The sequence below is a fragment of the Suncus etruscus genome, chromosome 17 (genome assembly GCF_024139225.1).
Source record: "Suncus etruscus isolate mSunEtr1 chromosome 17, mSunEtr1.pri.cur, whole genome shotgun sequence".
Taxonomy (NCBI): Eukaryota; Metazoa; Chordata; class Mammalia; order Eulipotyphla; family Soricidae; genus Suncus; species Suncus etruscus.
The window spans coordinates 72,128,347-72,149,361 of record NC_064864.1 but is presented as its reverse complement, the minus strand read 5'-3'; the positions used below and the strand labels follow the sequence as shown (position 1 = coordinate 72,149,361).

The window sequence follows — 21,015 nt, the reverse complement described above, 5'->3', positions numbered from 1 at the left end:
AGAGGAGCCCCTCCAAGGTTATGGGTGACCCTGCCTTATTCCTAACATCCCCGAGTGGAGAGCGCTGCAGCCATCCCAGTCACACTAAGGGCCTGGGGTCAGAGTCTTCTTCTTCCTGGGCTATGTCTATGAGGCCCCTGGTGCCCTATCTCTTAGTGCCCCATGGCCTCCTGCCCCCCTTCCCTCTCTGGGAGCTGAGCTGTTGGGCACTCACCCTGCGATTGCTGGCTGGGATCCGTTCACGACAGAGAAGAGGCCATGCAGCAGTTTGTCCCCCCAATACAGGTCACAAAACTTCTCAGAGATGGCCCCACAGAAGGTGGGGTACGTGAGGTCCTTCAGGCCCTGGATGTACTCCCCTGGGGTGCAGGAGGACCAGCATGTGACTGAATCCATGTCGGGAGATGGATGGAGAGGCCCCCACTCTGCCCCTGGATCTCGTGCATGCAGAGGGGAGCTGTCCTGAGTCCCCTTTCCCCAGACCTCCCGGGGTGCGCTCCATCCCGGGCCCGAGTACCCATGATCAGAGCTTCCAGCCCGTTGTCCAGGTAACCGTCAGAGGCAAACTCATCCTGGATGAGGCGCATGGTCTCCTGCAGTGCCAGGCAGGCCGGCCCCGGCAAGAGGGGTGCAGCATCCACGCTGGACAGACACGACTTGCATTCTGAGGCCTGGTCACTCTGCTCCAGGATATGCGTGCTCCTGGGGCTGACTGGGTATGTTGCAGCTGTGGTGGTGTCCTGTGGATCTGTTGAGGTGACCCCAGGCTCCTGGCTGGGGGTCCTGGTTTTGGGCAGCTCAGTCAGGTGGGGGGAGCTGCGACCCAGGGCTCCGGGTGAGGCCTCAGGGACCTCCAGCCCTTGACCTGGGGGTGACTTTGGAGGTGAGTTGGGGGCAGGGGAGTCAGAGACCACTGGTGAGGCTCCCTCCACCGGGCTGGGCAGGGCTGGGCAAGGTGGGCAGGGGCATGGCTGGGCCAGCTCTGGCTCTTGGTGCAGTTCTGGGGCTGATCCCTGTGGTCTTGGGCTCAGTGCCGGCTGTTCAGGGCTCCTTGGGCTAGGGACCACTTCCTGGGCCATGGGACTCTGCTCTGCATGTTCCTCCCTGTCCGGGCATCCTCTCTTCTCTGCGATCTGGTCTGGCTTGTCCCTGCAGGGAGAGCACTATGTCCAGAGGGTTGGAGAGACTCCACTGAAGGGAGCACTCCTGGGCACTTGCGCTGGGAAGGAGCACTCACCCAACAACCCGTGATGGGTTCTTGGTAGCACTCACTCAGGCATCTGTGCCAGAAGGGGAGCACTCACTTGGGTACCTGTACTTGGAGGGAGCACTCACCTGGGCACCTGTGCTGGGAGGGAGCACTCACCTAGGTACACCTGCCTCTGGAAGGAGCACGCTGGGCTTGAAGTGTGTGGCCATTGAGGTGAATGATGCTGGTGGCTCAGAGATCCCTGGAGAGAGCACAGGGCCATGCGTGAGATTGAGCCCGGTGTCCCCTGTGAAGGGTTGTGTGAGGTCTAGAAGAGGAGGGTGGGGGGAGGGACTCCTCCTGGGGGAGTGCTGTGTCCCCTTCCACATTCCAGTTCAGCAGGAAGTAAGTGGGGCGGGTCTTTCCGGGGACCCAGGGCAGGGCTGCAGGGGCCAAAGGCTGCCCACCAGAGCGTGAGTGAGGTGCAGGTGCCATGCTCCGGTTGATCTCTGTGAAGGTGGTTTGGAACCTCACGGTATCTTCCTCCTGGTCCCCCTGAAGCAAGACAGGCAGAGCAGTCAGGAGTCAAGAGGGTAAAGAGACCAAAGCTCGGAGCTAGGGTGGCACTTGGAGTCCTCAGGGCCTTTTGCCTCCCCACAAAGGGGGCTAGAGCAAGGCGGTCCCCTGAGCTCTGCCACCTTAAAACTGGCTGGGACCTGCATGCCCTGAGGCCCTCCAGTCAGCTGCCCCTGCTCTGGGCTTGTGGCGAGTCTGGCCCAACTGGAAAGCACTGGTGACTCTCAGGGGCAGGGAGTCACCGGCCCTTCCAGGGAAGGCTTGAGAGCATGCACCACCTTGTCCTGCCTGCCTCTCTGCCCATTTAATCCCATGTCTCCTCCGCACCCCAACCATGCTCCGGCACCTCACCTCACCTTACAGGCAGATGCACGGAGATGTGCCAGGACCTGCCTGCCGTCCAGGCCTCGCTGGCCTAGGTAAGTCCCACAGACCTGCAAAGGATGACAGTTGGTCCCTACACACCGGCTCCCTCTCACCCTCACCCGGAGCGCCGCAGCTGTGATGCTTCGTGTCCTCCAGGTTTCGGCAGTGATTGATGGCAGAACAGAGAGGGCCACGTCTTGCTCACTCTCCACTCACCCACGACTCTGAGGGCTCAGGTGCAGGGACACAGCAGCAATGTTTCCTCGGTCTGTCTATCTGTCTGTCCATCCATCCATCCATCCATCCATCCATCCATCCATCCATCCATCCATCCATCCATCCCTTCAAAGCCCACAGAACTAGAAATTCATCTCTCTCACCCAGATTATAAAGAAAGAATCTACTGAGTTCAGAATGGAGTCAGTACAGAAGAGGGCATGCATACATGGCACATGCAACCACACACACAGTGCGGTGCAAGTCACGCTCACACTAGTGGAAGCCACTTTCATGTTAGCATACACTGTCACACTCACACTGCTGCAGACGCTAGAAACACTATTTCACAAGTCACACTAGAGCACACACATTGTCACACGCACACTAGTGCCGTCAATGTCACGGACGACTTGTGTAAAGAACTCCAGAAGTTGTAACCCCAAAACGAGGCACCTCTACCCCTCTCACGAGCTCCAGGCTTGCCGTCAGTGAGGCCAGAGACAAGTGACCATGGGAGGCCCAGACTGGACAGGCAGCCCCATGCATCTGCCTTCGTGGGTCAGACCCAACACACCCACTTCTCCGATGTCTCCGGGTGGCCAGAGCCAGCTCACTGTCCACTTGGGGACAGGACACAGTGGGGAGCCACTGGGGGAGGAGGGGCAGCACTTCTGGGCCCAGGCAGGGGCAATGCCTGCCAGAACACACTCCCTGCGCGGCTGCTCACCTGGATGGCCTCGGCTGCGGAAGGCCGCTCCTGGGCGCTGCGTCTTGCCATGTCCAGGAGGAGAGCCTTGAGCCTGCGTGGCAGTGCCAGCTTGTGGTCTCGTGGGACACTGAACTTGGCTGCCGCCCACAGCACGGCGGCCACACAGTACACAGAGGCCTGCACAGAGGAGGGGGCAGCCACCCTGATGTGGGCCTGGGCATGGGGACATAGTCCTCATTGGGATCCCACAGCCCTTCACTTCTGGCTTGGGGCCACATCAGGCAGGGCTGTAGACTCACTCCAGGTGGTGCTCAAGGAGCACTGTGGTGCTGGCATTGAGTGGGACGGGCCACATGTCTGGCAAATGCCTCTGCTGAGCCCCCTCAGCCCACACAGCATGACATGACGTTTGCGCCCAGCTCCAGCCTACTGCTCTTTTAAATATTCATCTGCACCTTCAGTTAGATATGCATCCTTTCATTTTTTTCTGACCATAAATACTGTAATTTTAAAATTCTGGCACCCACTATTCACTGCAAGTGAAAGAAATGGCATTGATTTTTAGATGACACTTTTCTTATATCCTGTGTCCTTTCCCAGCTCCTAAATTCTAGGATTTCAGGGGTGGCGCATTTCTCTCTGATGGACTCCCTCCTGTCTCCCTCCACTCTTCTCCAGCACCAGCCAGGCAGAACCCCTTCAGGCTTGCTCTTTTTTGTTTTGTTTTGTTTTTTGGGTCACACCGGCAGCGCTCAGGGGTTCCTCCTGGCTCTACTCTCAGAAATCGCTCCTGGCAGGCTCAGGGGACCATTGGGATGACTGATTCAAACCACGACCTTCTGCATGCAAGGCAAAATCTTTACCTCTATGCTATCTCTCCAGCCCCCAGGCTTGCTCTTATCTGTCCCAGCTTTCCTCATTTAGAGTTTGATTGGGGCCTGAGGGGAAAGGAGGAAGGGTCTGAGGGGGGTGAGGGAAAGGTCTGAGGTGAGCAGAGGATCTGAGGGGGAGGGCCTGAAGTGAAGGAGTATCTGAGGGTATGACTGAGGGGAGGGGAGGGAGGAGCCGAAGGGATCTGAGGTTGAGTGGCCGAGAGAAGGAACTGTTGGAAAAGGACCGTTACCTTCTCTGTCACCAGTCTTTGCTCTGTCACCTCAGGCGCCAGGAAGAAGGTGTCTCGGGGACCTGGAGGCAGTCCAAGCCCTTCCTGAGTTCCACGGGCCTCGCTGGGCACTGCCCCCCCCCCACCCCGGGCAGGAGACAGGCACGTACTGTGTACAGGGGGCGGCCCAAACAGCACGGCCCCGTCCTCCACCACCAGCACCGAGTCCAGGCACAGGCAGGCTGTAAGAGTCAGTGCCAGCTGCTGGTGTCTGCTCCTTGGCCTCCAGAGTCAGAGCTGAACGCAGGGGCAGGGCAGGGCGGGTACAGAGTGGGCAGGGCAGGGCGGGTGCGGAGTGGGCAGGGCAGAAGCTGACACCTGGGTGTCTCTGGAGTGTGCTCAGGGCGCTGAGGCAGGCGTGGGACAGGGCCCACAGCTCGTGCTCACGGAAGGGCCGGCCCAGCGAGGACAGGACGAAGCGCAGGGACACTCCCTGGGGATAAGAAAAGGGCTGTGAGAGGCTCCTGGCAGGGACTCCTGTGAAAAGACCCCGAAGCCCTAGACCTGAGCAGGGCTGGGGGGGCACAGAGGGGATTTCCCTTCCCTGGAAATCAGTCAGTCGGTCAGGGGCCCGGCACCTGGGACAGGGAGGCCACAGAATGTGTACTCCAGGACCATGAGGATAAAGAGGCCTCATGACCACAGAGAAGCGAGGACCAGGCATGTGCAGGGTGCTCTTGGGTGGGTTGGGGGGGTCATGGGGGTCATGGCGTGAAGGAATGTGAGGGACGAGGTGACTGGGACCACGGCGAGATGGAATGTGAGGGATGAGGTGACCACACAGGGATGCTTACAAGCTTCAGACTCCCTGAAAGGCCTGTAGGCATAATCCAAGGGTGCTCTACACCATGGACTCAGATTGCAGGTGGGGGGGCAGATAGGCACAGCTCCTGAGCCTGCCAGGGGCAGAGTGAGCAGGGCAAGGGGCATGACCAGCCCAGCGCCCACTCTTGATGGGTACCTGTCTGGCTCAGTAGGCTACCTCCTAAAAGAGTACTCTTTCCCAGCCTCAGTTTCCCCACTAGAAAGGCTGCTTGCCTGGGCTCACAGTCAGATTTTCCCTGGGTGGTATGGGGATCTGGGTTGGCAGTGCCTGGCGGAGAGTCAGCTGGGCCCCATGTGCCTGCAACACCCATCAGAGCTGGCCTCCGGTGGCTTTTGTTCAAGGTTCCACTTTGCTGGGCCCCAGGGCGAGACAAAGTCCCAGTAGAAACTGGTTCCAGCAGTCACACTAGGACTGATATGTGCTGCCTCATAGCTGTTTGACTTAGAGGAACACCTTTCTGGGAGCCCAGGGGAGGGTATGCTGGCTCAGGTATGCTGGGCCCAGCTATAGGGGTGTGGGGGTGGGGAGCCCCAGAAGCTTGTCTGGCTTCAGACTGGACCATCTCTGCACCAGGTCCAGGGGCTCCTCAGTATGTCCATCTCCTGTGTTTGAAACCCTCTGGCTGGGAGGCTGAAGAGAGGGCCCTCAGGGCTGCCGAGGGAAGCCTGGAGGCTCCCAGGTGTGGAGGCAGGAGTCTGGAGCTGTGGTCTGGGACAACGCAGATGAGTGGTTGTGGGGTGCTGGGAAGGTGCTAGGCTAGATGCAGCAGTGGTTAGGGGAAGGGGCAGGGTTGAGCTCAGGGTTGTGCATGAGGTTCTGTGGTCCAGCCCCAGTAAGGGCGCAGCTGAAGGAGCTGAAGAGAGAGCACAATGGGCTGGGCACTTGACTTGAACTTGACAGACCCATGTGATCCTGACACCCCATGCGGTCCCCTGAGCCCTTTAGGAGTGATGCCTGAGCACAGAACAGGGAGTAAGTCCTGAGCACAGAGCAAGGAACAACCCTTGAGCACTGCCAGGTGTGGCTCACAAATAGGAAAGAGTGTAGCTTTGTTCCTTGGACACAGACAGGGCCTGTGACACAAGGCTCTGGAACACAGACACAGGTGAGGACCCTCCCTCAGGATTCAGGGGACACTGGACAGGGCCCTGGCAGCTGGGCCTACATCAGGAGGGTCCTGGGGACAGGGTGGGGGCTTCGTTCTAGAGGTGCTGACCAGGCCCTGCTGACCCTCCTTGCTCAGTGTGAATCCTAAACCTGGGAGCCAGAGGCCCCTCGGGGTGCACAAGAAAGCTCAGGGAGGGGCCTGGAGAGATAGCACAGTGGCGTTTGCCTTGCAAGCAGCCGACCCAGGACCAAAGGTGGTTGGTTCGAATCCCGGTGTCCCATAGGGTCCCCCGTGCCTGCCAGGAGCTATTTCTGAGCAGACAGCCAGGAGTAACCCCTGAGCACAGCCGGGTGTGGCTCAAAAACAAAACAAAACAAAACAAAACAAAACAAAAGAAAGCTCAGGGAGTTGGTCAGGGACAGGCCAGGCCACTTCTGGCAGGAGCCGGGAAGGTCCTCACTTTCCTCAGGTGGCTCCTCTCCAGAAAATTGGGGTGCAGGTCGCCCTGTGCATCCAGAAAGAGGCCAGCCAGATCCTCCAGGTTGAGGCTCTCCCCATTTCTCACAGGGGCTGACAGCAGAGGCTTGGGGGTCAGGGCTCTAGGCACGGGCTCCTTCGATTGTCCTTCGGGGGCAGGCAGGTCCAACGGTTCCACACTCTTAGGGGCGAATCTCCCCCTCCAGTGACTCTCACTGGCATCTGTGAGAAGCAGAGATGGTCAATGAATTCCTGCCCAGAGATCCTCCCCGCTGCTGCCCTGAAAGGTGGCTCCTGTACAGCCAACCCCAGAGGGTGCCCCCCACCCCGGGCCACGATCCCTCCCGTGGGGTCTCCTCACACCCATCACCACCAGGCTGGAGGCTAATGAAGCCTCAGTGCTCCCCCTGCTGGCCGGTAGCTCCCCAAGGAGGTTCCCGAGAGAGCCTTTGACACACCAATGCACAGAGGGCTGCTGCCTGCCACAGGGAAGTTAGCACACACATGCATGCAACACACAATACACAAAAATACACAGGCACAACACACAACACAGAAAACACGTGCAAACACGTGCACGTCTCACACAACAAACGAACACAACACACATGCATAGACAACACATGAACAACTACGAACATGTGCATAACACAACACATTGCACAACACACAATACACAAAAACACTAAACACTGTGTAAAATGTGCAAGTTACACAATATACATGAACACAACATACAAGTCACAATGCACAGTCATACACAATGCATGAACACATACCCAAGAACACAACCACAATGAACACACACATTCATGAACATGAACATGTGAACACAATAGCCACACATGCATAACACAACGCGTACACACATTAATGAATACACACAGCCACTCATCATATACATAGTACACATGGAAGTACGCAGACATAATGTACACAAGTGCTACAGACCTATGCATACAGACACACAACGCACACACTGTGCAGACAGAAATACCTAGGACTCAGGTATATGTAGCCACACACGTGTACTTGCAGACAAAATGCAGATCCATACACAGGGCAGCATACTTGCAGGTGTATCCATATAGGGACACATGTCCATGAACACAATATGCATATACAAACACCACACACTACATTTGTGCTCTAGAAGTCCACTGTGAACACACATGCATGAGAGATGCTTGCATAAAACATGCTCGTGTGTACGCATGTAAAACCACACAAATATGCCCATGCACAAATGGGTGTGATCAATGAACTTACACTCACAGAATGTGTGCGGCCCACACGACTGTACACATGTGTGCGCCCATCTCTGTGGTGGCGGCACTGCTGCCTGAGCCCCAAGCCTGGAGAACCCACGTGGACAAAGAAAGACCCATGTGTGGCCAAGGCCAGTGGGTGTGACTGTCTCGGCTCCAGTCCCGTCAGCCTGTACCGTTCCTGAAGCTGTTACTGGGTGTGAAAGTGTGTGGGGAACATATAGAGTGTGTGCTGTGTGGCTGAATAGGGGTGTGTGTAGGTGAATGTAAGTGTGCTTGTGTGTTCGAATGAGTGTGTGTGACTGAAAGTAAGTGTATGTGTGTGCTCAAGGGCACGTGTGATGTCTGAGGTGTGGTTGTGATCGCGCTGATGTAACACGTGTCATCCTGCGATCACCCTGTGAATCCTGCCATCCTAGGAATGCCTTGGTTCGAATAAAGAAAGAGTATTTCTGGCTTGTGGGTTCAGGCAGAGAGCACGAGACAAAAGGCCACAGACGCCATCAGCATCCTTTCCTGGCTAACTTGGATTATTTCTCCAATGCTTCTTCGGACCCGGCTGCCTGGGGTTTAGAAATACGGTGCCTGGGGTGATCTCACAACTGTGGATTTTTATTTTACAAGTATGTGTGTGTGTCTGCATGTGAGCAGGTAAGAGCACACACATGTACACTGAATGAATACACACATGCCTGTGCTGATGAGTGTGCCTGTGCACAGCTCTGCGGAGCAAGTGTGCGCACACGTGGGAGAACACCTGTGTGGTGTGTGTGCTGCTCACCTGGGAGTGCTCCGAAGGACTCAATGGAGAGTACTCTTCTTCCGGCGGCTGAGAGGCTTCGGCACAGGCAGCAGGAAGAGGTGAGTTGCAGCTTCTCCTCACACAGTGCCATGATGCTCTGTAGATGGGACATCCATGGCAGGAGGGAGCAGGGGAGCCTAGCCCGCCTCCAGCCCAACCACCTCTCAGGGCTGTGGAGCAACGGGTTGTTTAGCCTGTCACAGAACCTGGAAACAGGATCTCAACATCAAGGCCCCACCCTGGAGAGGACGGGAGACGGGTCCTGCTCCAGGTCACCTGAAGGTCCGGCCGGTCTGCAGGGTCCTCAGCTTGCATCCGGCCCAGCATTTCCTCCAGGTCGGGGCTCAGCTGGGATGCTGGCTCGGCCACATATTCCAGGGCTGCCTTCAGGGTGGCGCCCAGCGAGTAGATGTGAGCCTGTGAGGAGAGCTCCTGAGAGCCTGCTCCCTGCCCAGAGGACTGCCTGATTGACAGCAGTGTGGTATTGTGGTGGCTTGGCTATGAGGCAGCATGGCACCGAAGTAGCATGGCATGGGTGGGAGCATGGCACTGTGGCAGCATAGCTGCATGACAACTTTAGCAGTGGCACAGTGTCCCAGCCTGGGATCATCCTCCTCCCCCTTTACTGTCCGGTTCTCTGAGTCCCTGCCACCCCTGCCCATCTCACCTGCTCACATTAAGGCCCCTGTCCCTACTGCGTCCCACCTTTTTGTGTGGTCCTCTGGAGGACCAATTTTTTTTTGGGGGGGGTCACACCCGGCAGCACTCAGGGGTTACTCCTAGCTCTACACTCAGAAATCGCTCCTGGCAGGCTCTGGGGACCATAGGGGATACTGGGATTTGAACCACCGTTTGCAAAGCAAATGCCCTATCTCCATGCTATCTCTCCAGCCCGGACTAAGTGTTTTAAGTAAATTCTTCAGAAACTGATGGAACAAGAGGAAGGCTTGGACTTGGTTGGACTCTGGGCCTCCCTGTCTGGCTGTGAGCAGGCAGGTATCATGTGGCCTCGGGACAGAGCCAGGCCTGACTCTAACAGTAGCACAGGGTTTTGGGGCTGGCGCATCGTGTCTGGCCACACAATGCCTTCTTGCTTTGCTCCAGCATGGGCCTAAGTGCCCCACCCAGCCACGGTCGGGGCTCTGTGCTGGCACACTCGGGGGAACCGTGTGTCTGAACTGAGGCAGCAGCACTGGGACAACCACAAACACAAACAGGCTCCTCATCTGCTCATGAGCTCTGCCAACCTCCACTAGCCACTGCCCGTTTGGGATGAAGCACATGTCCTCCTCACACGGCCATATTATCTAAGGTGTGTAGTGAGAATGAGTGATTTTTGTTACTTTTTTTTTTGGTTTTTGAGTCACACCTGGCAGCGCTCAGGGGTAACTCCTGGCAGGCTCGGAGGACCATATGGGGTGCCGGAATTTGAACCACCATCCTGCTTGCAAGGCAAACGCACTACTTTCATGCTATCTCTCTGGCCCCAGTGATTTTCAAGTGATCAGACCCTGGAAGGAGAATAGCGCTTCCCTGGAGACAATGGCTGAGAAGAGCAAGGCTGAATGGAGATCTGGACGCTCCATCACCACGCACACAGGATTCAGCTCAGGGCTGTCCAGGATGCGTCCTATAGCACCAAGGTCAAAGCACAGATTTTAAGGCAGAAAGAGAAGAGAAACGTGCAGCTTCTTCCCTTCCCACCCTCTGAGATGTCAGAGAGTTCCTCAGTAAGAATCTTAGAAGCACTCAGAGAGCGCCAAGCATGAGAGCTCCATGGAGCTGAGTCTGGGTTCCAAGAAGTACAGTCAGTCACATACCCGCCTTACAGAAAAGACCAAAAGAAATTGTTCCAGTGGATTCGGAGACACTTCATTACCTGATTACAAAAATCACTGGCCAAGTACATAATCATATTTAGATTAGTTTATGGTTTTTTTCCCCTTCACCCATGGTTTTGTTTGTTTGTTTGTTTGTTTGTTTGTTTGTTTTGGTTTGGTTTGGTTTTGGCTCACACCTGGCAGCACTCGGGTTACTTCTGGCTCTACACTCAGAAATCGCTCCTAACAGGCTTGGGAAATCAAATGGGATGCCAGGATTCGAACCACTGTTCCTTCTGCATACAAGGCAAATGCCCTAGCTCCATTGATATCTCTCTGGCCCCTACTTTATGTATATTTTTGTTTGTTTTGGGAGCCATGCCCCATGGTGCTGAGAGACTCCTCCCAGCTGGACAGTGTCTCTCAGTGCTCAGGAATCCACTTGCACTGACAAGGGAACCAGGCCACCTCCGGGGGGGGGGGGGGGAAGCAGATGTGCTGCTCACTGAGCTTTCTCCTGGGTCCCCATTTTACAATACTTTGATTGCATACTTTGTTGATGCAGATGTGTTGGCTACTTATGAAAATAGACCAACTATGGCTACAACTATTCCTCTTTTTTTGGAGAACTCATAAAGTGGTGCTCTGGGTGACGGCCAACCTGGTGCTTGGGTTTTAGACACCCCACCAGCAGGTGTATCAGATCAAAAGTTGGGTCTCTTGGATTTGAAATCAGCAGTCCAACCTCTAAGCACACCTATAGCTCTAAAATAATTTCTTTTTTGTTTTTGTTTTTGGACCACACTCAGTGATGCTTAGCACTCAGAAATCACTCCTAGCAGGTCTTAGGGCACCATAGGGGATGTTGGGCATTGAACCTGGGTTGGCCACGTGCAAGGCAAATAATTGCCCCTCCCTGTTGTACAATCAAGCCCCTGCAGTGATTCCTTTTGTTTTTGGACCACACCGGGTGGGGCTCAGAGGTTATTCCTGACTGCTCAGAAATCACTCCTGGCAGTCTCTGGGGACCATATGGGATGCTGAGGATTGAACCCAGGTTAGCTGCATGCAAGGCAAACACCCACACCACTGTGATATCTCTCCAGCCCCTACAATGATTTTTTAAATGAAAACACAACATCCAGAGAACAAGCTGTGACACCAGAAATGCCAAAGAGGCGTTATAGGCCAAGTTTGTTGTAGTCTGAACAAATTTTATATCTACAGAGACTTACAGAAGATAGTGACAACTTCAGAGCAAAAAAGCTCTCAGCAAATCCACGAGACATAAAGAAATGAAAGACCAAAGACAAACTCACAAGTCATAGGGGAATAAGAGGAGGAAGAAAGGACTCAGGAAAGCAGGGCAGGAAAGAACCATCCTGAGAGGCCTTCTCTCCCACTTCCCATGTACTTAGATTCAGTTCTGCAGGGAAGAGGCAGAGAGTGCCAGGGTGGCCACTGCTGCAGCCTGGCCCCAGCAGCCAATAGACCCACCTCTGTACAGCATTAACATAATAGGAATCTTAATATTTCTGAGGAAGTCAGATGTTCATACCCTTAGCATGGGAAGCTGATCAAAAATTCCTGAAGAAATATTACCAGCAGGCCCACGGAGAAGTCTTTTCCCTTAGGTGTGGATGGCTGGAAGATTCCTGAGAGATCTCTTACCAATAGGCCCACTGAGTCTTCTCTCTCAGTGTGGATAATTGAATGAGACATTCTGTTAATGAAACTGATGTTCTGCTTCCTTTACTACAAACATTTAATTGATATCTATATCTATATCTCAATGCTCCCTCCCTTCTGCTGTGTGTATATAGTAAAACCTTTCTCATCCTAACTTAATGATTTTTACAGGCAATATAGCCTTGATTAAATTTATGTTTACCTGGAATACTCAGCATCAAAAAACAATTTCTTCTCTCCTTGTCTTTGAACACCATTGCAGTTTGTAACAGAAAGGATTCTTTGCTTCAGGGACTTCCCCTAGACACATTGAATACCTGCTAACTAATCTATATCAAAAATGTTTGGCCAGAATAGCTATTGAATTTTACTAGGTATGATTTCTGTAACCCTTTCATAAGTTTATCTCTTTCAAAACCAGACTTTAGGAAGTTAGTCTTAGCCCCTAGAGCTAAGGTTACCTGTTCCCTTAGGTGAAGGAAATTTGTATAGGAAACCTGGCTTGTTGCTCACCTCTTAATTTACATCAGTATGATACCTAGGGCCAGGCTAAAGAGGAACTATTTTGAAATGTAAAAATTTACCTTCAGGGGACCGGAGAGATAGCATGGAGGTAAGGCATTTGCCTTGCATGCAAAAGGTTGGTGGTTTGAATCCCAACATCCCATATGGTCCCCTGAGCCTGCCAGGAGCGATTTCTGAGCTTAGAGCCAGGAGTAACCCCTGAACACTGCTGGATGTGACCCATAAAAGCAAAACAAACAAAAAAATTTTACCTTCAATTTATCCTCTGGGCTCCTAACTGAATTGTATTCTATTCAAAGATTACAAACCACTTAAAGCCATGTCTATTGCCTTAAAGGTCAAACAATAACTGATACGTTTCTGTACTTTGCAAAGAAACAAAGTGTGAGCATTCTTTTCATACTATGATTGACATTTTATCCCTTAAATACTCCTAGCTTGGAGATTAAATTTGAAACACTCTTGTCAGAATGTGTTCCTCATACATTCATTCATGTGGTCTCATTTCTTCATATTTCACTGGACACCAGTCTGTGCATTCCCACTCCCCTGAAGCCGATTTATCAAAATCCTCTGGCACTGCTGACTGAAGCTAGCCAGCAGCCCACCTCAGCTTATGGACATTCAGTGGGGTTGGAGAATCTCTCCGAGGAGGGGGCGCATGAGAGGGCTGGGACAGCGGCACCACAGGCCTCGCAAAGGACAACTGTGATGGACCCATGGACCACACCCAGACACAGGCACTTCCTGTTCTAGCAGAAGGGACCAGTCCATCAGCAGCTTGGCTGTTCAGATACCACATCAGGGTAGCCAGGTTCACTGGGAAGACACCAAAGAGGACAGTACACAGAAAGGAGGGGACACAAAGGACCACAGTTGCAGAGGATTTGATACTGGCTCCCAGAAGAGGACTCACCATCCAGGCCAGGGAGGGCACTCTAAGAACACTCTGGCAGAGGGCACTGTCCTTGCTGCTCAAGGTTTCTCTCCTCTAGGAAAGCCCAGATGTTTCAAATGAGCTCACAAAATAAGACTAAGCTGAGGTAAGAAGGCACAGGCTAGAGGCCAGAGAGGTAGCATGGAGGTAAGGCGTTTTGCTTTGCATGCAGAAGGACGGTGGTTCGAATCCGGCATCCATTATGGTCCCCCGAGCCTGCCAGGAGCAACTTTTTTTTTTTTGGATTTTGGGCTACACCCAGCAGTGCTCAGGGGTCACTCCTGGCTGTCTGCTCAGAAATAGCTCCTGGCAGGCACAGGGGACCATATGGGACACCGGGATTCGAACCAACCACCTTTGGTCCTGGATTGGCTGCTTGCAAGGCAAATGCCACTGTGCTATCTCTCCGGGCCCACCAGGAGTAATTTCTAAGCGTAGAGCCAGGAGTAAGCCTGAGCACTGCCAAGTGTGACCCAAAAACCAAAAACCAAAAAAAAAAAAAAAAAAAGAAGACACAGCCAAACCTCCCCCCCCCCATATTTGTTCTGACCATGACAGCCTGAACCTAGAAATCAGTAGCTGGAGGGGCAAAGTTTACAAATATATATGGGCATGAAAAAAAATTCTCCTAAACCAGTGCTTCTCAAATAGTGGGGCACGCCCCCAGGGGGGCTCGAGGCTCCATAAAGGGGGGCGCATTTGACCTCGGCAAACATTGTCATAACAAGCTAAGCCCAGTATTGATGTCTCTGTATGTCTCTGGAGCTGAGAGTTGCTGTGACCTGCTTCAAACCCCGCTTTGAAAAGCTATGCATTGCAAAACATGCTCATTGTATCCATGATTAAAAAAAAAATCAGGGGCCGGGCGGTGGCGCTGGAGGTAAGGTGCCTGCCTTGCCTGCGCTAGCCTAGGACGGACCGCGGTTCGATCCCCCGGCGTCCCATGTGGTCTCCCAAGAAGCCAGGAGCAACTTCTGAGCGCATAGCCAGGAGTAACCACTGAGAGTCACAGGGTGTGGCCCAAAAAAAACCAAAAAAAAAAAAAAAAAAAAAAAAAAAAAATCAGCTCAGATTATTTTATATATTTTTGTTTTGCAGGTTAACATTTTTTTTAATAAAGATACCCTTTACAGTCGCTGGGGGGGGGGCTCGAAAAATGTTTTCTTCTTCCTAGGGGGGCATGATAGAAAATAATTGAGAAGCACTGTCCTAAACGAATATGAAGGAATTGAGAGCCAACATCCCCTACAAGAGTGAGCCCATCAGGAGTGATTCCTGAGTGCAGAGACAGGAGTAATCCTGAGAACTGTCAGGTGTGGCCCCCAAAACCCAAACCCAACTTAAATTAAACAAACAAATAAACAGACTGACAAACCACTAGGTAAATGGACTAAGAAGAGTCAAATAAACAAAAGCGGAGCCATTGCAATGAAAGGACTTAGCCACATGGCCACAATGTATGATGATATGCCAACAAACCAGGGGATCTAGAACAGATATATAACTTCTCCTAAATATATGTATTAACTATTATGTCATTAGGAAATGGAAAATATGAATAGGCCAATAAGAAGTGAAAAATGTGGGGCTGGAGAGATAGTACAGTGGTAGGGTGTTTGCCTTGCACGTGGCTGACTGAGGACAGACCTGGATTCGATTCCCTGCATTCCATATGGTTCTCCGAGTCTGCCAGGGGTGATTTCTGAGCACAGAGTCAGGAGTAACCCCTGAGTGCTGCCAGGGTGGCCCAAAAACCAAAAAATAAAAAAGAAGTAGTGAAAAATTTTAAATCATTTATCTAAAACCTCCTAACAAGGATAAGTTCTTGGTCAGAAGACTTTCTCAGTGGAAGTTACCAATATGAACCCTTCTTACCATCTTAAAAATGAAGAGAGTGCTACCAAATCTTTTTATAATACTAGCATTATTTTAATACCAATGTCAGAAAAATACATTTCAATATCATTGATGAATATAGATACAAAACTTCTAACAAAATATTATCAAGCTGAATTCAATAACACATTAAAAAAAGATCAAATCCTGTGACCCAGCAGGATTTCCCTGGAGCTGCAAATCTGCATCACAGCACTACATTGTGATGTGTTGGCGCATTGGCAATGGATTTTAAAAAAGCACTTGATTAAAACTTGACACACAGAGACTAGAAGGCACATGCCTCATCACAGGAAGGCATTTGTGACAAGACCACAGTCAATATCTGGGTCAGTGATGAAAAGCTGCAAACTTTTTCTCTGGCATCAGGAGCCAGAAAAAGGTCCCAGTTTCAATATTCCTATTCTGTAAAGTACTGGAAGTCCTAGCCAGGGCATGAACAAAAACTAAAAGATTCAAGTCAGAGAGAAGAAAGTAAAATTGTTTTCATTGGCAGATGACATAATATTGTGTAAAGAAAATGCTGAAGACCAAATGTTTAGAATTAATAAAAGAATTAAATATTGAAGGCATAAAATTAGCATACTGAAATGAGTGATTTCTATACACAAAGAAAGAAGCATCTAAACCAGAAATAGAGAAAACAACCCCGATTCACAATGTCACGGGAGACAAACGCCATGGAAAATATTTAACCAGGGAAATAAAAGATCTGTTTATTGACTTGTATAACACTTGGATAAAAGAAATGAGGACAGAATAAGAGAATGGTTCCCCATATTCAGGCATCAGAAGAATAAACATTGCTGACATGACCACTGTCTGATTTCCTATGGCGTCTTTCATAGAACTCGAAAAGACAACCCTAAAATTCAAATTGGAGCGCAAGAAGCCCAGAGAACAAACTCATTCTGAGGAAGAACAGAGCCAAATGAGCCACATTTTCTTGACTATAAATGATATAAAAAGCTCAAAAATAAAAAAATCCAACGGTCTGGGCCAGAGAGATAGCATGGAGGTAGGGTGTTGCCTTGCATGCAGAAGGATGGTGGTTCGAATTCCGGCATCCCATATGGTCCCCCGAGCCTGCCAGGAGCGATTTCTGAGCATAGAGCCAGGAGGAACCCCTGAGCGATGCTGGATATGACCCCCCCAAAAAAAAAATTTCAATGGTCTGCATAGGACAGACTATTGCATGGGCAGAGAGCCCGGAAATGCGCCCAAGTGCATGCCTAGCAGTGTCAGTACCGATTCTCATGCAGACTCCACTCACATGTGGACACACATGAATGCCTATCACACGGATCACATCCCAGGGTTTTAGAAGCCGGAGAACATCCAGAAAAACCAACAGCAGCCCTCTGGGGCATCAGAGCAGGCTAAAAACTATGGACAAAAAGGCATCAATGGGGGCCCTGCACCCACCAGAACATCAGACACTCAGAGGAAACCTTGGCCTAAGCCTGAACTACATACATCTCGCTGCCTCAGAGTCCGCCATAGCCCTGGACAGACCCTCATGCAGCGTCCTTGTACCACACTCACCTCAAATGTGTTCCCGGTGTCATCATACTCTGGGGGGACAAAGGCGCCCTCAGGGTCATCTGAAGGAGAAAACATGGGTGCTCTGAGCACAGCCCCCAAAGTTCACGATGGGGTGTGAACTTGCCAGCTGGCAGGAGGTGGGCATGGGAGGAGCTCACCCACATGTGCCACTTGCCAGCCCTCTTGATGCCCTCTACTCTCAGGCCCCACGTTTAACCCGCCACCTGCCCGAGTCTCCATCCTAATCCTGTGTTCACCGCTGAGTCTGTGTCTCCCTCTCCCACGTCCCTGTCCCCCATCCCTGTCCTATCTCCTCTCCCCCATCCCCTCCGCTCACCGCTGAGCTGCTCCATGAAGCAGATGCTGCCGCTGCTGTTGAAGGCCAGAGTGTCGGGTGTGATGCAGAGCGTGTGGAAGAGCGCAGAGGCCGAGGCAGCCACGCTGCGCAGAGCCAGGCCACACTCCAGGCACACGGCCCAGGCCTCCTGCTCTGCCAGGCCAGCATCCCGCAGCGACAGGATGTCTGCCAGCGACACGTTTTCCTGAGGGAGGCCAAGTTGAGCTGGGTCAACCAGAAGGGTCCAGAGCCCGAAGAGTGGCTGGGAGGCCCTTGGGGCAGGTGCGGGTGGGGGATGGCCAGGTCCGTCCATCCGTCCCCTACCTGTCCCTAACCCCTTTGGCCGTACTATGCCCCAGGACTGTCCCCAGTCTCGGCTTCAGTCAAGATTGAGCCTAATGCACTGTGGAGTCTCACAGACAATGTTGAGGCCCCAAGTCCCTGTCCAAGCTCTGCTGGGCTCACTTCAGGCTAAGTGGGCACCTCTAGCCACTGCCATGCAGTATAGAACCATGTACAGCCCATGACACAGCACTCATGTGTACACCTTTGACATCACACACATGTACACACGTGTACACCCACGACACCACAGATATATACTCACTGTGATACACAATGCCAGTAGTCACAAGGCACACATACATGTCCATGACAGCACCAGACACAAGCACACATCGGCACACACCAATAACACAAACAGTAACGTGCAAAACATGCGTATTCATGACACAGCAACTCACATATGCACACCCATAACACAGCCTGTACTTGCTACACACATGACATACAGGACATTGCTACTCTCATAAGATATCTGTATGTGTGTGCGATACACACCCACCTGCACACCCATCCCGCACTCACATCACATCACATGTCACAAATCCTAGAGTTCAAGGCCTCTCCCATTACCTTGTCTGGGGCAATCCTGGAAAAAGCCTGGAGGAAGCTTGTGGGGGGTTTAGCAGGGTCAGGACAGGGAGGGCAAGGGGGCTTAGGGGGGTGAGCAGGAGCCTACCCTGCCTCTCTCTGATCCAGCACCTGGAGCCTGCACAGAGCCGGGCTGCAGCCCAGAGCCCAGCCTTGTCTCCTCAACTTGGGCTGCCTTAGGTGAGGGACATTGGCAGCAAGGAGTGGGGCCTGAGTCTAGGGCCAGAAGGCTTACTGGGGTGGCCCTGGAACTTTTCACCCTGTGTGCTGGGAGCTGGGGGCTGTGGGGACCACCCAGGAGCTCCAGGGATATGTGTGTGTGTGCAGGGTCTGCAGTCAAGACTGAGTGAGGCCGCTTTCCCAGTATGGAGAACAGGCGTACCAACCACTGAGGAGGGTGTAGCCTCAGACATTTCCCTGCTCCTCCCCAAATATCAGCTCAGTGGGGGGAACCTCGTTGCACCCCCTTCCTCAGGGACAGGGAAGCTGCTTCTCTCTGAATGCAGGTCAGAAGGCACCAACTGCAGACACTCATACATGCAACACACACAAACATGCCTAGACACATCAGCACACAAACATGCTCACAGGCACTTGTCCATGCACACACAAACATGTCCATGCACACACTCACATATGGATACACACACGCTCTTGTACACGCATATGCACGCACAAACACATCTATCCAAGCACATACTCATACATACACACACCTACACATAAGAATACATATACCACACATGCGGACACTGATGCATGTTAAAATCCACACACATTCCATATAACGCCTCTATATGCAGCATACACACAATGCAATCCCATACATACAAATGCATGCAAGCCACATGCACGCACATACAAGTTCACCATTACAGTGCGCATCATACACATGTACACAATCACATGTGAAATATTGCACAGGTACACATCATTGCACACGGCACACACATGTGCTGCTGTCACACTCCACTGCCATCCTGTCCTTGCCAATCCCTAGGCAACCCTCTTCAGCCCCGTCCAGGCCAGGGTTCTTGTACTTGCAGCCAGTTCTTGCATTGCCTTGCAGGTGGCCCCCAGGGCATCTTGGCCTCAGTGTTCACAGCCCACTTTCCTTCACCCCAGCCTAACTCTGGTGAGAGCACTTCCGTGGAGGTTCTGAGACAAGCGACAGGGGCCGGAAGCTTCTAGACGCCGGATGCCCCATATCCCAGGCTGCAGTGCCCACACTGGCCACCCGGCATGTCTCCGAGCTGCCTCCCTGGTGTGGAAGCTGAGTCGTGGCGGCGTCTCTGAGGCTCTGTTCTGCCCATCGTCCAGCTCCCCTGCGCTGGCGCAGGCAGGGCAGCTGACCACATACCCAGCACCGTACCCCCATAGGGCTGGCTCAGGTCCCATCTGGAGGTCCCACCAGGACCTCAGTGGAGGGCATTCAAGCAGCCTCTCTCGCCCACAGACTCTGTTCTGGGGTCAGTGCAGGAGAAACTTGGTCCTCCAAGTGCCCTCCGAGGGTCTGAAACTCTGAGCTCGGGTACCACCAGCATGAGGTCCCACCGAGCAGTGGGACCCACAGGGAAGGAAGGACCAGGTCTCAGGGCGGCCCTTCCCCACGATGGGTCTGGGGGTTTCTGCATCTATGTATGCCCTTGTGCCCCACAGCCCTGGCACTCCCCGGACAGTCCCCTGGGCCCCGTGTAGTCTGGCTATGGGGCCCTGGGGAAGGCCCTGGCCGGTGTCTTCCACAGTTGGATGCTGGCCTGGATCTGTCCTCACAGGAGGCTCCTGGCTTGGCCACGGGCCCCAGATGCCAGCGCTGGGGGGGGGGCACTGCAGGTGGGGGCTGCTCTTTGCTGCTGAGATGCCCTGGGGGGGCTCCCCGCAGCACCAGGAGGAACTTCTGTTCCGTGGACTGTGCTGGGGTGTCTCCTGTGGCTTCTGCAGGACAGCCCCCACCCCTGAGGGGTCCGCAGCCTCCTGCCTACCCCCTCACAAGGGCTCTCCAGGGGCTCACCTCGTCCTCCGCCAGGGTGGGCAGCGGCTCGAAGTCGTAGCCTTCCAGGTCGCTGCTGTCCTCCCGGCAGAACCGCCCAGAGCTCGCGTTCATGGCCTGCATCCTGCCACGGCCCGCGCCCACCGCCGCCCGTGCTCCCCGCGGCCTCGGAGCGCTCGGCCCTCCCAGGCGGCGCCCCTGCCCAGGTGCGGGGTCCACGCGGGTCTGGGTCCGGCTGGGCGCTCGGTCCGGGTCCCCGAGCTCCTCGGCGCCTCCCGGCTCCGTCCGCGCCACGGGAACGCCCCCGTCCCGCGCGCCCCGCCCCGTCGCCGCAGTGTCGCGGGCCAGCCGCGGTGACCGGGGGCCTGAGGACCCGCCGGTCCCCTGGACACAGGCGGGCATCCCGGGACGCGGTGCCAAAGCGTCCCCAGGAGCTAGCAGGGCGGTGGGAGAACCCGCTCGCTGACATTTGACAGGTTGGGGCATTCCTCAAGGCTCCCCGTCCCTCTGTCACCAGGGGTCCTTGGGCTGCCGCATGGGGATGTGGCTGGGCCCGAAGAAGGGGCGCCTTGGAACTTCCCCATGTTGGCGTTGGGGCCTCACAACCACCTCTAGACCCCCACCCGCGACCCCCTTGATTA

The 21,015-nt window shown here is 53.5% G+C and overlaps 1 protein-coding gene across 3 annotated transcripts in view; it reads right to left on the bottom strand.

The window, feature by feature from the left end:
* KNDC1 (kinase non-catalytic C-lobe domain containing 1) overlaps positions 1-20,528 on the bottom strand; it is a 34,265-nt gene extending 13,737 nt beyond the window's left edge. The window contains exons 1-15 of one of the 3 annotated variants that reach the window (XM_049790635.1): positions 20,396-20,528; positions 17,452-17,656; positions 17,115-17,173; positions 8,979-9,119; positions 8,682-8,799; positions 6,616-6,854; positions 4,540-4,654; positions 4,332-4,403; positions 4,183-4,244; positions 3,078-3,236; positions 2,122-2,199; positions 1,657-1,744; positions 1,367-1,517; positions 518-1,149; positions 215-359 (exon numbers count right to left, since the gene is read on the bottom strand). In XM_049790635.1, the coding sequence (XP_049646592.1) occupies positions 215-359; positions 518-1,149; positions 1,367-1,517; positions 1,657-1,744; positions 2,122-2,199; positions 3,078-3,236; positions 4,183-4,244; positions 4,332-4,403; positions 4,540-4,654; positions 6,616-6,854; positions 8,682-8,799; positions 8,979-9,119; positions 17,115-17,173; positions 17,452-17,656; positions 20,396-20,497 (2,366 nt within the window). In that variant the 5' untranslated portion in view covers positions 20,498-20,528. The remainder of the gene's footprint in view (positions 1-214; positions 360-517; positions 1,150-1,366; positions 1,518-1,656; positions 1,745-2,121; positions 2,200-3,077; positions 3,237-4,182; positions 4,245-4,331; positions 4,404-4,539; positions 4,655-6,615; positions 6,855-8,681; positions 8,800-8,978; positions 9,120-17,114; positions 17,174-17,451; positions 17,657-20,395) is intronic. The other 2 variants (XM_049790633.1, XM_049790634.1) reach the window with 2 other exon arrangements.
* Between the last annotated feature and the right edge of the window lie 487 nt (positions 20,529-21,015).